General features: G+C 47.4%; 1 protein-coding gene across 2 annotated transcripts; it reads right to left on the reverse strand.

Annotated features, from left to right (window-relative positions):
* Positions 1-982: 982 nt before the first annotated feature.
* MLN (motilin) lies at positions 983-8203 on the reverse strand. 2 transcript variants are annotated; one of them, XM_090124494.1, is made up of 5 exons: positions 7979-8203; positions 5943-6068; positions 4368-4481; positions 2850-2958; positions 983-2078 (listed from the first exon to the last, which is right to left on the reverse strand). In XM_090124494.1, exons 2-5 carry the CDS (start codon positions 6057-6059, stop codon positions 2071-2073), a joined length of 348 nt encoding a protein of 115 aa, XP_089980620.1. In that variant the 5' UTR covers positions 6060-6068; positions 7979-8203; the 3' UTR covers positions 983-2070. The 2 variants fall into 2 exon arrangements, with proteins under 2 accessions (XP_089980620.1, XP_031461811.2); XM_031605951.2 differs by lacking the exon at positions 7979-8203 and having other exon boundaries at positions 5943-6117.
* Between the last annotated feature and the right edge of the window lie 5410 nt (positions 8204-13613).

Raw genomic sequence — 13613 nt, forward strand, 5'->3', positions numbered from 1 at the left:
AAGATCTTCCTCACCTACTTGCAGGCATGGACTTCAGTATTGCGGAACAAGCTGCACCAAAGCAGCCTGCTAGAGCACTGGGTGTACACATGCATCTGGTAACTCAGAGCCCTTTCTGCTTGTTAACCAAAGAAGTTGCCCTGACTGCAGCAGTCATGCCTGAGATGAGATGATTGGGTGAATATCTGCTTCATTCCCTTTACTCAAACCTCTGAGCTTGGAGAGAGTTTTCTTGCAAAAGCTGAAGGTTCCTTTTTACTTGGTGCATATTTGGACTGTTCAGTTATTGTTCCAGAAAAAGGCTTCATATGGTTGCTGTCACAACCAGCCATGAATCCCACGGTTCATTTATAGCTGGGCCAACTGGGAAGAGCACACAACCACGGACTGAGTTGAAAGCAGACAATGCTGCTGCAGTCCAGAAGTCGCTTGTCTGGGTCAAAATGAAGGAACAAAGGCAGACATCCCAGTAAAGTCACATGAATAGATCTGCTTATAGAAGTCTCTTGTAGCATCATTCTTGCGGGAAATGGTCCAAGAAGCAAATCCCAAAGGCTCATGTTTACTTTCCTATTTACTGTCACTAGGCAATGTTCCTTCCTTGATGCCACAGGTCAGCCAAGAATTCTCTTCAGTGAAAGAGAAGGGCAAAATGGAATGCAGTAGAGAAGGCTCTGACCTATAGTGAAGCTTCTGCAGTTTGCACTGCAGGTGGAAACTCTTTGTTTTCCTATGGCAAGGCAAAATTAAGCCTGGGGTAAGGATCTGGGTCTTTCAGAAATAATAAGTGCCCCTTCAAAGCCAACAGCTTGCTCTCTGATCTTGCTGGACAAGGTAAGCGTGGTGCAGCTCTGCCTGCACTTTCTCTGCCAGACCTCCCATGGGTATCAGTCTACCACAGATTGATTTGCACTGGCTGAGCTCCTAGCCCAGCAAGACATGCAGTTGCTTTCATTTTTACCCTAATGGAATGTATTATTTTCCACCCGCTCAGACTCTTTTACAGTGATTTCATAGCTCCACCTGCCTCAGCAATAATCCCTGCAAACTTCCAGTTACACTGAGCTGATCCGTCTGTGCAATAGGAGCATGCCTTCAAATCAAATATTAAAACTGGAATCCATTCTGTGCTGGATGCTGCATTATACATTGAGAAATTTCATTTCTCCAAGGGATGGCTTGCAGCAGAGAGCACACTGAGGAAGTAGAAGTGTGTCTGTGTTGTTCTAGCACAAACACAGCTATTTGAATGAGCCGCAGTAAGAACAGAATTTGTGTTAGATCAGGGGGATAAAATTGGATTGAAATGGGATCTATTCAAGTACATGCCATTGATCTCATCAGTCCTTACTTTACATATGTTAGATTTCCTGCTGCCAGTATAGAGAAGCAGCTCTTAAATAAGCCAAAGGTATGTTAAATGGAGAGCAATATGTTCAAGCGGAATTACGATGTCACATCTAGATTTGTTTGAGAGCCAGAAATCATGTTGGAGCTCCGTGTTGCTTCACACTGTGTCCTGTTCACATCATAGCTATGGGTGTTCCTGGCAATGTTGTTCAGATTCATGTAGCCTGGATGAGCAAGAGGGGGTTAAGACTGCAGGTAGGAAGAGCACAACTGCTTTCTGCTGGCTGTGTGGGGGTGACCTCCTGTGAGCAGAGCTGGGTAAGGACTCCCACCAGGCTCCCAGCACTCCCACTCCTATCCTTCTGGCACCTGTGTGGCTTAGTAGCCCTGTAACTGTGCCTCAGTTTCTCTCCTTGCCAAAAGGGAGGCCTAAAACCTATTAGTTTGCAAAGATTAATTACTCAGGCTCCTCAGCATGCTTTGCACTTGTCAGAAGGACGATGATTTCTCTAGAACTGGAAACCCTCCTTCTTATCTTTCCCACACTTGCTGCTTGCCATCTGGCTGAAAAAAGGCACAAATCCTTCGTTTAATTATACTGCGCATTTTATTATCTCACCTCAGATTTTGTTGTTAATCTCTTTTACAGATTTTGTGTACATAAGTGGAGCCTTTTAGTTTCAGCAAGCTGTATCGCTTTCTCCTCTGATGCTGCTGGTATCAGTCAGCTGAAAGAGAAGAGAGGAAAGAACAAGTGTCCTTAAAATTTGTCATTATGCTTTATATATCATTTCCTCCTCCTCAGCTCCTCACCTAAAAAGCAAGGAGGCAAACTGAAATCAGCACAAAGCAGAACAGCAGCTCCCACAGAGATTAAAGGACCTTCTTGTGGGGGCATCTAAGCCCAGATCAGACAAAGGTCCGGAGAGAACACAGGTAAGATCGCTTCCATTACCCTCCAAATCTGGAACAGCTGCATCCATCATGCCCCTGGATTTTTCTTTTTGCAATTCCCATATGCTAGGAGCAAAAAATATGCTAGGGCTGCATTTGTTAGCACTCAACACCTTTAGTTGCAGCTAATTCACTCACGATAAGCTCCTGTGTAGGGATCAAGGTGCTCATATACAGCTGCAGGTGCTGAGGTGCCTCACCTGAGCAGGTTTCATTATAAGCTCTGCTGGAAATTGCACCCTAAAGACTGAGGACTTTTGAGAAGGAGGAGTGGGGAGGTAGAAAGCAGTGCTGCTGGAAATTGTTGCATTGCTGCCAACAGTCAACATCAGCTCTAGGACACAGACAGCTCTCTAAGAGAGAATATAACCTTCCCAGAAGAAAAGTGTGTACATGAGAGAGAGTGGGGTAACTGAGGACTCTGTAAAGTGAGCAAACATGACACAAAAGCCCTTCTGAGGAATATAAATATCTCCATGATGATGAGCTGGTGAGAGGAGAGAAAGGCAGAATTCCCAAGGCAGAAATCAACCCCCTGCCAGTACCGTTTGGGGTGTCCTGTAACACCTCCGTGAGCAGTTTCTCCAGGACACCTTGGTATTTTTCCAGCTGCCTCAGTATGAGCCACATCCCAGCCCTGACAGGGACAGCTAGCTGCGGAGGAAAGAAGAACATCAGAAGGAGGAGCAGAGCAGAGCATGGGCAGGCAGGTCAGGGGTGCTTCAACTCCACTTTGCTCACGTCAGTAGAAGGTCTAGGGTTGGTGTGAGAGGAAGAGGATGATCATTATATCAGGGAAAAAAAAAACCAGTGTTTTGGAGTCAGCCCCATCTACTGCCGATGCAATTGTGTACTGTTCAAAGTGCCAGAGTTTCCGTATATTGGATCATCTCTAGTCTGACTCAGAGATACAGATAAAGGCACCTACTGGCAGCAGAGACTGTAAAGAAGAAAAATCATTTCTACACCTTATAATCCTCCACTATCTCACACCTTGACCCTTCAAAACATCAGCTTTACTGATGCTGGTGAAGCATCCTGCATAAGAAAAGGTGTAGGATGAGACATCACCCTGCCTGCAGCCTGACCAGCTGTGAGCCATGGCTCAGATGTACCCACAGTAAATAGAGTTGTTCCAGTCATGGCTGGAGGCACAGGAAAGCTCGTGGCTGCATGAGCGTTGGGTACTGGGAAGTGCCAGTTATTTAATGCTTTGAGCTGTGAATCCTTGCTGTTTAAATCCTATTATTGACTGCTGGTGCACCATGTTTGGGAGAGCAGTTGCACATTGACCTGCATGTTGGCCGAATTCCATGGCCTCTCTGCCTGTCCTGTGGTTTGGGCTGGACCTTCACACTCCTTTTTTTGGCAGAGGCCAGTTGTGCTGACCACAGGAGCGGCTGCACTGACCGGACAAAGAGCTCCCTGCATTCAAGTGGAAAAGCACAATTTTCAGACTTAGCTAACCAAGTAAGCATGCCTTTGAGGGCTTAGACTGGCACTTAAATCCCTAAAATTGGCAATTTTCTGCTCTGTATACAGCCTTTGGGGGGTGCAGCTGTATGAGCCCCAGTTTATAAGTAAGATCCTGCCAGTGCAGAGGGCTGTGAGATAGGAGGTGAACGACACCAGACACCTGATACAGAGCTGCCTGAAAGAGTGACAAGTTAAAATCAGACCTGCTGAGCTACAAATTACTGCCTTGCAGTTGGCTGGCATTCCCTGAATGGCAAAGAAAGACCTCATGTTGTTTCCATCTTCCTGTGCGAAGGTGGAGGCTAGGTGGGTCTGAGGGGTGTCCAGGCTGCTCAGTGTCTAAGATAATTTATGGCATGGAGGTAAAACTGTTCTTTGATGAAATCTTGCTGGGTTGCCTAGCAGAACTGGTAGGAAATAGGTGATATTGTTTTACGTGGCTGTGAGCTCCATACCACCACCCACTGTCTTCTCATGTGGCACCTCCAAGTGCCTGTCTGCAGCCAGGACCCACGGGACATCTCTTGGGCTGTTTGTCCCCACTGCATGTCCTCATAGGATCCTTAGAGCCACACAGTTCAACATACCTGGATAGTCTTCATCCCCTCGTTATCTGCACCAGATTGTTCAGAGAAGCCTTCCTCTTCCAGCTGCTGCAGAGAGGTCAGGGATTTCTTCTGCCCTTTGATCCTCTCCTTTTCCTGCAACCCCACAGCAAAGAGCAAACAAGGCAGTGATACACAGCATCATGTGAGCACCAAACACGCTTTGTGGCATCTCAGTGATGCCATGTGCCTTGGACAGGACACAAAACCCAAGGAGCTGGTGGTCTAGCTACTGCCTGGACCCAATGCAGCGTGGTTCCCTGGGTGGGTGTCTGGGAACAGACCCATCAGCTGTGGCCATCATGGCTTTGGGGAGTGTAATTCTGATATGCAGGAAGGGCTGCAGTGTTCAGCATAAGACTGAGTTACAGGATTGCAGGCAGTGATCTGTAGCAAACATGACACTACTAGATGACTGCTTTGATCTGTGCAGGACAACACTGTCAGCAGGAAGAGATTTACTGATCTTACAGAGCTATTCCACTGGCCCACTTCTGGTTCTCTTCTGTCACAGTGGCACTGAAGTTTAATGAAAACCTGCACACCCTCATTGCAAATTGAGAGTTCTGTGGATACATTACATATTGCCAGCCTTTCTTGGAAGTCTGCAAGGTCATCCTATCACATTTATGGGGCTAAGCTTTGCTTCAGGACCCTCCCTTTCTTCCTAACCCGAACAGAACAAAATAAAGTCGCTTTGGGATGAGACCAACACGACAGGACACAAAAAATGCATCATTGTCTGTGCTCAGTGCCATGCTGACTGCTTGCTATGCTCTTGCTTTGTTTTGAACGTGTGCTCAGAAAGCTAAGACTGATTTCACCCACGTACCTCTGGAAGCCCCTCAATCACCAGCAGACGCATAGCTAAAAGGGTAACGAGGTATGAACCATCTGGGGACTGTGCGTGGGTCCGTGTCCTCTCCTTCAAGGAGGCTGAAGGATGTCTGCACTTCCCACAAGAAGAAATCACTATCCAGCAAGCAAATAGGTATTGGAAAAAAGATTTCACCCCTGTATCAATGGATTGCAGTGTGCGGGGGAAGCTCCCGTTGGCTGTGTTTAAGGAGAAGATGCAGTCTCTGAGGCTGCCTGCCTGATACCTTTCAACAGTATTAGTTTCACATCAAAAGGAAAACATTCTCTCTGCACATCCCAGAGGTGACAACCATCTGGAGGATGGTTAATTATTTGTTACAACAAAAAGACCCATCAATGTGGTGATGGGAGGCTGCAGCTCCTTTACAGAAATTACAGCCACTAGCATGGAAGAAAGAAAAACGAGACCTGCTATCAGCAGATGATATCCTACATACGTTTTTTTGTTTCTTATGTAAAGGAGTCCCGGATTTTCCTTTCTAGTCTCACACCTTACAAATTGTCTCTGCCATCTCCCATAGCCCTCAGCTTTGGAACGAGCGAGGGACTGCTGAAGTCACATCTCCTGTTCTATCAGAAGGGGTGGATGATGGGAATGACAGTGGCAAGGTGTACACTGGCAGAGCTCAGGAGGAAGAAACCTCTGTGTTATTGTCCAGTGCCTGTCTCGTGGATTACCTGCATTTTCTGGATGTCGCTCTGGGTGAAGAAGGGCACAAAGCCTTCAGCCCGTTCTGCCAGCACTGACATCACGTACACCAGGAGCAAAACGGCCGCCGCCTTCTTCGAAACCATTGCAAGAGTCTGAACAACACAGGAAGGAGGATGCCAGGGTAATAATAGAGAGGGCCATTTAATGAGAAATCCCTTTGGCTTTTCATCAGTTGCAATCTAATTTAGCCACCAGCTAACTAAAGGTATATTTACTCTTCCAGATGCTCCTAAGCTGAGAATAGAAGCATCTTGACTGACAATTCTCTCTCAAACCGTTTCTTGTAAACAGATTTGTTCTTGAGCAATATCTCCAGAGACTGAAAGCCCAGCCCTTCAGTACTGTTAAAGACTCCTCTGTTCTGCAAGCTTTAGCCCTCCAGCTGTAGTGGTTTAAGACCTGCATACATCCAGAGCAAAACACTCCCGTCAATCCCTCTGACAGCAAGGGAGAGAGTGATGCTGCAGGAGAGAAAGAACGTACTACAGCTGCTTTGTTAAATTTTGTTTTCATATCTCTCACCCCTGAAAACCTGCATTGATGGGCTCAATCTTTTAATAAGGCTCATTGGGTCCAAGAGAGCTGCGAAGGGCGTTTGCCAGCCTTGCTCCATAAAAGACAAGTATAAAGGGCTTTAAAAGCTACCTTCTGAAGTGATTTAACAGTGACTTCAGATGGGAAGAGAACTTATATAAACATTAAATGCTCTCTTTAAATATTAAAATATTCTCTCTGGATGCATTTAATGAAGCCTGGTCCCGCAGCTTAACCACTCTACCTGATTGGAACCTGATCCTTAATTAGTTTCAAAAACCTCTCTGTTTGGACACCATTAAAAAGACATCGTTAGGTCAAATTTGACCCCTAAATTAGATTTCACATAAATATCAGCTAGTATTGAACTGCAGGCAGTGGAAGTTAATAAGTATTCCCCTCTGCCTCACTTCCAGTCCCATCCATCGCTGCGTGCCAGGCCAGGGAGGGTGATGGCAGTGGGTTTGGATGTGGCACCCAGACAAGGGCAGCTCCTCCCTGCCTGCCCACACTGCAACATCCAAGCTGTCAAACCAGGAGTTGCTGCAGTGATCAAAAGGGGATTTTCTCATGCTCTTCCCCTTGTAATACAACGTGTTGATATGCATATGTGCTGATAACACAGTGTTATCTCAGTGTCATCAATCTCTTGTGCGGCTTCATTTATTCTAAGATTGCAATAAAATACTATATGCCATATACAAAGAGATAAACTCAGTCACCTCCTTCATCTCTTATTGACTAGCCCTCTGCGAATTGATTCTCACTCTTCCCCCAGAGAAACACCCCCGCACATTACTCTAGTCAAAAAAATATCTTTTATGCATGTGCCTTCCTTAGTTTGTAAGCAGGACATGTCTTCCAGACCTGAGATCATCAGCTCGCTGCCTCTCCAGGCAGATACGTACCTTGTTGTTTGTGAATTTGCTTCACAGCTACAAAGAGAAAGCACAAAGCAGAAGGATCCCAAGTTCAGAATCAACACAACAAAGTGCTGCTGTCACATGAGGCTGGGTGAACCAGTGCCCAGCTCTCCTTATGGCTGCATAACTTGGGGTGAAGTGCCTATTTGGAGGCAGGATGGTGAACATCCACCTGGTTCTGGTGTGAGAACAGTGACAAGATGGAGCTCAGCTGATGCACTGTCTTCCAAAAATTCAAACTGTTACTGTCAGTAGGAACTCTGTGACTTCAGACTGTTCAAAGCAGCTCCCCAAGGGCTTCACTGTGCCTGGTGGGCGCCCACAGTGAGCAGGAGTTGATAGAATCAATGCTCCCACCATGGGAGAAGAGCAGAAAGCACCTTTCCCCTTGCTTAAACATTGATTTCATTTCCTCTTCCTTGTCAGAACTCTCTCATGTTCAGCAGCAGCTGCTGAAGCCAACACCCAACACCAGCACCTATGTGAGAGCACACAGCTCACCCCATTGAGCTGAGAAATGGAAGCAGAAACACACACGCACCCACCTGGAGAGCACTGCCTAGGATGCTGCAGGTCAGACCTCTTCTTGTTCCTTGTCACACCCAGCTGGGATCCTGCCCTTATATACCCACACACAATCACATGCCTGCACAGTGCCCACACTCCCGAGCACCACAGAGCAGCTGCCTGGCATGCATGGAAACGGGTGCACCAGATGGGCAGCACCTTTATCTGCATCAGGTTTTTAAGAGTTTCTAGTTTCCAGGGTGATCCCCATCCCTGCCTCCCCAGGCTGCTGTCTTTTGGTGGCAGCTATTCCCTATATGGCCCACAGCTACAAAGGGCCCTAAGAGCAGATCACATTCTGCCTCTGTTTCCCCATTTGGAGAAATTCCCCTCTCCTAACTTGTCTATTTACAGAATCACAGAATCACAGAATCACAGAATCACTAAGGTTGGAAAAGACCTATAAGATCATCCAGTCCAACCATCCACCTGTCACCAATGGTTCTCATTAAACCATATCCCTCAACACAACATCCAAACGTTCTTTGAACACCTCCAGGGAAGGGGACTCCACCACCTCCCTGGGCAGCCCATTCCAGTGCCTGACCACCCTTTCAGAGAAGTAGTATTTCCTAATATCCAGCCTGAATCTTCCCTGGCGAAGCTTGAAACCATTCCCTCTAGTCCTATCACCAGTTACACGAGAGAAGAGGCCGACCCCCAGCTCGTTACAACCTCCCTTCAGGTAGTTATAGAGAGCAATAAGGTCTCCCCTGAGCCTCCTCTTCTCCAGACTGAACAATCCCAGCTCCCTCAGCCGCTCCTCATAAGGCCTGTGCTCCAGACCCCTCACCAGCTTTGTTGCCCTTCTTTGAACACGCTCCAGGGCCTCAATGTCTTTCTTGCAGTGAGGGGCCCAGAACTGGACACAATACTCAAGGTGCGGCCTCACCAGAGCTGAGTACAGGGGAACAATTACTTCCCTACTCCTGCTGGTCACACTGCTTCTGATACAAGCCAGAATGCCATTGGCCTTCTTGGCCACCCGGGCACACTGCTGGCTCATGTTTAGCCGAGCGTCAACCAACACCCCCAGGTCCATTTCCTCTACACAGTCTTCAAGCCATTCCACCCCAAGCCTGTAGCGTTGCTTGGGGTTGCTGTGGCCAAAGTGTAGAACCCGGCATTTGGTCTTATTAAACCTCATCCCATTGGCTTCAGCCCAGCTCTCCAGCCTGTCCAGATCTCTCTGTAGGGCCTCGCTACCCCCAGGCAGATCGACACTTCCAGCCAACTTGGTGTCATCTGCAAACTTACTGAGGGTGCACTCAATGCCCTCATCCAGGTCATCAATAAAGATATTGAAAAGGACAGGCCCCAGCACCGACCCCTGGGGAACACCACTCACATTTAGATCGTGAGCCCCCCAGGATAAAGCTTTTGTGATGTGGCTATGGCACATTCAAATGATGTCATTCTTAATTGTCTTTGTACTGTAATGTTAACAAATCACAGTAACAACAAAGCTACTAAAATCAGCACAAGGCAGAATGATGTCTGACTCTCTGGCATTGTGAAAGCACTGATTTAAGGCAATGAATACCCTGGCAGGATCTAAATATTAATATAATAAAGAAAGCTATCCATGCTAAAGCTATAGCAAAAGCTTTATAAAACGAGTGGAGCAGTGGGGAGATGCCAAGGCAGTATGAGGGATTTATCTGTCCATTCTGAGTCCTCCTGTGGCCCATTCCCTTAATAACAGCATCTCACAATCCTGAACACACCAACACCCCTCAGGGACAAAACTGTACACCAACACCTCCCTCCATACAGATGAGGCACAGAGATTTGTCTAAGATCTCATGGGTTACCTTTGGTCCCACAAAACCATCAGGCAGATGCTGATGCTGGAGGATTTGGGATCAGGTCCAGGTGCTGCTCGCAAATCGGCGGCTCTGCACAAGGAATCCTAAGAGCCAGCAGCCTCAAGTGGGGGAGATGCAAAAGAAAAAAATGAGCTGGGGAAGCAATGAAAGCCTCCTGCATCAAACAGCTCCATTGGGCGTTGTGACAGGGGAGCACGGCGGTGCTCTGCCTGGATGCTTGAGCATTGAGCAACATTTGCTGGAGACAGGAGGAAAAGAGCTATGGCCCAGGCCTCTAAAATGTCTTTTCTCACCTATTTTGGTTGCAGCTGGTTGATATGATGTGTGCACACACCAAGCTCTGGGCATCACATTGGCCTCATTGCTGCCACTGCAATCAATACTGCTCAATTTGGGCCAAATTCTTCCTTAAAAGTCATGGCAGTCGCTAAGATCCCCATGCATTTATTGCAGCTTATCGCTGGGCAGCAAAGCAGGCTTGGAGATAAAACTTCTGGAGTGGTGAGCATAGTTTTTCTCCCTGGGACCGTGGTTATGTGTGCTGATGAAAAGGGGATGACCAATAGTTGTTGACTTGGTTTATTTCTTACCCACCTTCGCTACAGGTTTTGTGCAAAGCCCATTTGACACCAGTCCCTGTTTTAATTGACTTTTTTCAGTATCTCTTTTATAGTTATGATGGATGCAGCTGACGAGTCAGCAGATGGTGTTGGGAAGTGACAAATCACCAGGAAAGGTCACTTCTGCAAAGCACTAAACTTTCCCATGTCTTTTCCCCTTTTACCTCAAAAATGTGGCTGGCTGGCAGCTTTCCCATCCATCTGTGATGAAGCTCTCCACTTCATCGGAGAGAGCAACCTTTAAAATAAAAAGGGAAAATGAGAATTAATCATATCTGAATTAGCTGGGTGCTGTTGGCCAGGTTTGCCTCTTCATTATGCAAGCGTGCACAAAAGGGAAAGGAAACAGAACTGAAAATAAGGGGCCTGACTCCCACCCTCCACATTTTCCCTTTACATTTGCCCATAAGGACAGGCCTGGCACACCCCACTGCAGACACAGAACGAGGATACGTGAAAATAAAAGTCACAGCTGGAAGTCTGACCCCCAGCATCGTAACGGGAGAAGTCTGTCCTGCTGCAGTCCCATTAACAACTTGCAGTCTTCAGGCTCCTGGAAGCTCTCCTGGTTTTATGAAGCAAAATTGCAGCAGAGGTGAGAAGCTTCACAAAAAACGGATATGCAAAATGGAGTTGCAGTACTGTGAAGTTAAACGTTTGCCATAATTGGGAGTAATTTAACAGGAACCAGGCAGTGAAGCCTGTAAAGCCATGTATCAGTAGCAATGTCAAGGAATCAGGGGAAAGTGAGTTCCCTGTGCCAGCGGCACCGGGCATTTGTCTCCATGTCCTGCAGTTTTCCCTCCAAGTCGCAGTGTGCTCAGGGTTTTTTGGCAAGGAGGCTGCATGAAAAGCAGCTCTAGGAGCCAGCATTGAGCTCCAGCCCTGGGCAACAGCAGTGGGCACAGAGCAGGAAGAGTGTGAGCAGCTGAAATCCCATATTCTGCTCTGCCCTGCACCTGGGCAGGATTTTGGTGCCCTCCAATGAAGGCTGTAATGCTGGATATCAGAGCCATAGCAATAGCCCTGATAGCTACTATGGGGTGGACCACCTCCTCTTCCCCATTATAAAACCTGTGTGCATAGGGCTGGCATATACAACAAGGAACATCTTGCCTTCATGCTTGGCAGAGCCTGGTTTGCTCCCACAGTTCCACCAGACCCACAGCAGCAACCAGGATTGCATGGGTCTGCCTCCCCCAGTCCCTAACTCCCCTTTCCCAGTGCCTATGGGAGTGCTGGTCTCACCCCACTCCCATCAGATTATTTTTGCTTGGGTCAAAAACCAGGCGCATGTGCTGCTGAATGTGACATCTGCAGTCACGACTGAAGTCGATGTGGGTAAGGAACTCATTCCAGGCTCCCTGCTTTGGAAGTAGGAGCAGAAAGCTCTTTCTCACAGCCCAGACAACATCCTCCAGCTGCTGTCTCTGCATGGATGCATTACAGATTTAGCAGGCGCTGCTGTCTGTGGCTGCTGAACACTCCTAATGAATAAAGCACCAGTGGCAAATCTTAATGCAGTTTTCAAAATATTCATGCTGGATAAATATTTGAAGAATCGCAGGCTTAAAACACATGTTAATTTGCGGCATAAATATTTTAAGCATGCAAACATTCCCCTCCCATCCCCACTTTTGCTTCACGTCCACTTCCATTTCTCCTTGGTGGCGTAATTCATGGTAATGCATGGCCGTGCAGGGAGAGAATCAATAGCAAGGATTTAACTCCTGCTGACACCCCAAAACAGCTCACCCTCCTGGTTCTAGAGCTAATAATGATCTCTTGAATTAATGGGGAATTGGTCTCGTGTTGTTCCTCTCTCCTGTCACTCTGCTGCCTGGTTCCTATGGCCAGAAGTTCCTTTTGCTGAGGGCAGGGAGCTGCCAGGTGCAGATATAGGGGAGGAAGTGGAGGCTCAGGATGTGTGGCAGAGACGAGGAGCATCCCAACACCACTTTCCAGAGGTGACAAACTCATGTACCTGCAAGCACAAAGCTCAACACCAGCATCTCCAGATGGAGCAGCACCATCACAGCAGAGCCATGGATGGCCCTGAGTTACATCCCAGCACCTTGCTGAGTTCCTCTGGGCACGCAGAGCACCCTGAGGGCCTCCATCCATCGTTTGGAGCCTGGCACATCTGTGCTGCAAAGCCTCTCTGCAAACCAAGCCTGAGCTGACCAGGAATGGACATCCCAGAAGTGGGGGCTCTGGAAGCTCTGCCTGCTGCCTCCTCTTCTCCAGGCCTGCAAAGGTTATAACATGAAATGCTTGTGGACACAGCCTGGATGGATTTCACTTCTCCACGAGAGGTAGAGGAGAATCAGGGACCAAAGTACCGCATTTCCTAATCATTACAATTCATTTAAGAAAAAGAAATAAAGCACACCCAGATTTCTATGCTTATAAAAACATTATAGCCTCTCAAACAGGGGAAAAAAAAATAAGGGAAAAAATGATTCCTTGTTTTGTTTTTCTTCATTTTTGGTCATTCCTTTGCCATTTTCTCCCCAATCTGGAACAAGTGAGGAGAGAAAAGAGAGGAGGTGAGAAAACAAGATGGGATGCAGCTCATCTGTTTCCATTTTGGTTTCCAAATCCAAACCACTAGTTTTGCACTTAAAGGCTCAGGAATATTTTTAGGAACATTGGAAAATGCAGCCTCATGCGCAGTGGGGGCTGAGCCTGGCTCTTCCCTTGGCTGTCACTGCAGTCCCCTTGCACCGAGCAGCCCCATCCTGGATTCATCCAACAGCCCTGGGCTGAGGCTCTGGAGGAAGGGATGCCGTTCAGCATTTCAGGAAAGGAGTTTCCCACCCCACTCACAAGGAATATTTATTAGATTTGATGAAAGACCAATTTAGCCTTTACATGCACCAGGCACCCGCTGACCTTTTATTTTCATGCTACCTCTTTGTACCTGCCCCTACTGTTCTGCATCAAATAACAATATATCAGGTTAAGCATAGCAAGACGAAAAGCTCAAGCACTGAGAAGTGCATTAAATCGCTGCTTTGCAGGGCTGCTTCCACTGCCAGATCAGCAGGAAGATGATGTATGATATTCTTGCTCACGCAGGATACAGAATGCAGCCCTGTGATCCCCTTTGCAGGCAAAGTTTGCAGGTACACCCTGTCTTCCTGCAGAAGGCAGCAGTGGTT

This window comes from Phasianus colchicus, chromosome 25 (genome assembly GCF_987193195.1).
Source record: "Phasianus colchicus chromosome 25, bPhaCol1.hap1.1, whole genome shotgun sequence".
NCBI lineage: Eukaryota > Metazoa > Chordata > Aves > Galliformes > Phasianidae > Phasianus > Phasianus colchicus.

What these genes read in the sequence shown, in the direction of transcription:
- MLN (XM_090124494.1), bottom strand. Translation starts at nt 6,059, where the DNA reads ATGGTTTCGAAGAAGGCGGCGGCCGTTTTGCTCCTGGTGTACGTGATG. An exon ending in GCGACATCCAGAAAATGCAG is followed by an intron (nt 4,482 to 5,942) that starts GTAATCCACGAG and finishes GTGGGGTTGCAG; the next exon opens with GAAAAGGAGAGGATCAAAGG. An exon ending in AGGGGATGAAGACTATCCAG is followed by an intron (nt 2,959 to 4,367) that starts GTATGTTGAACT and finishes TTTCCTCCGCAG; the next exon opens with CTAGCTGTCCCTGTCAGGGC.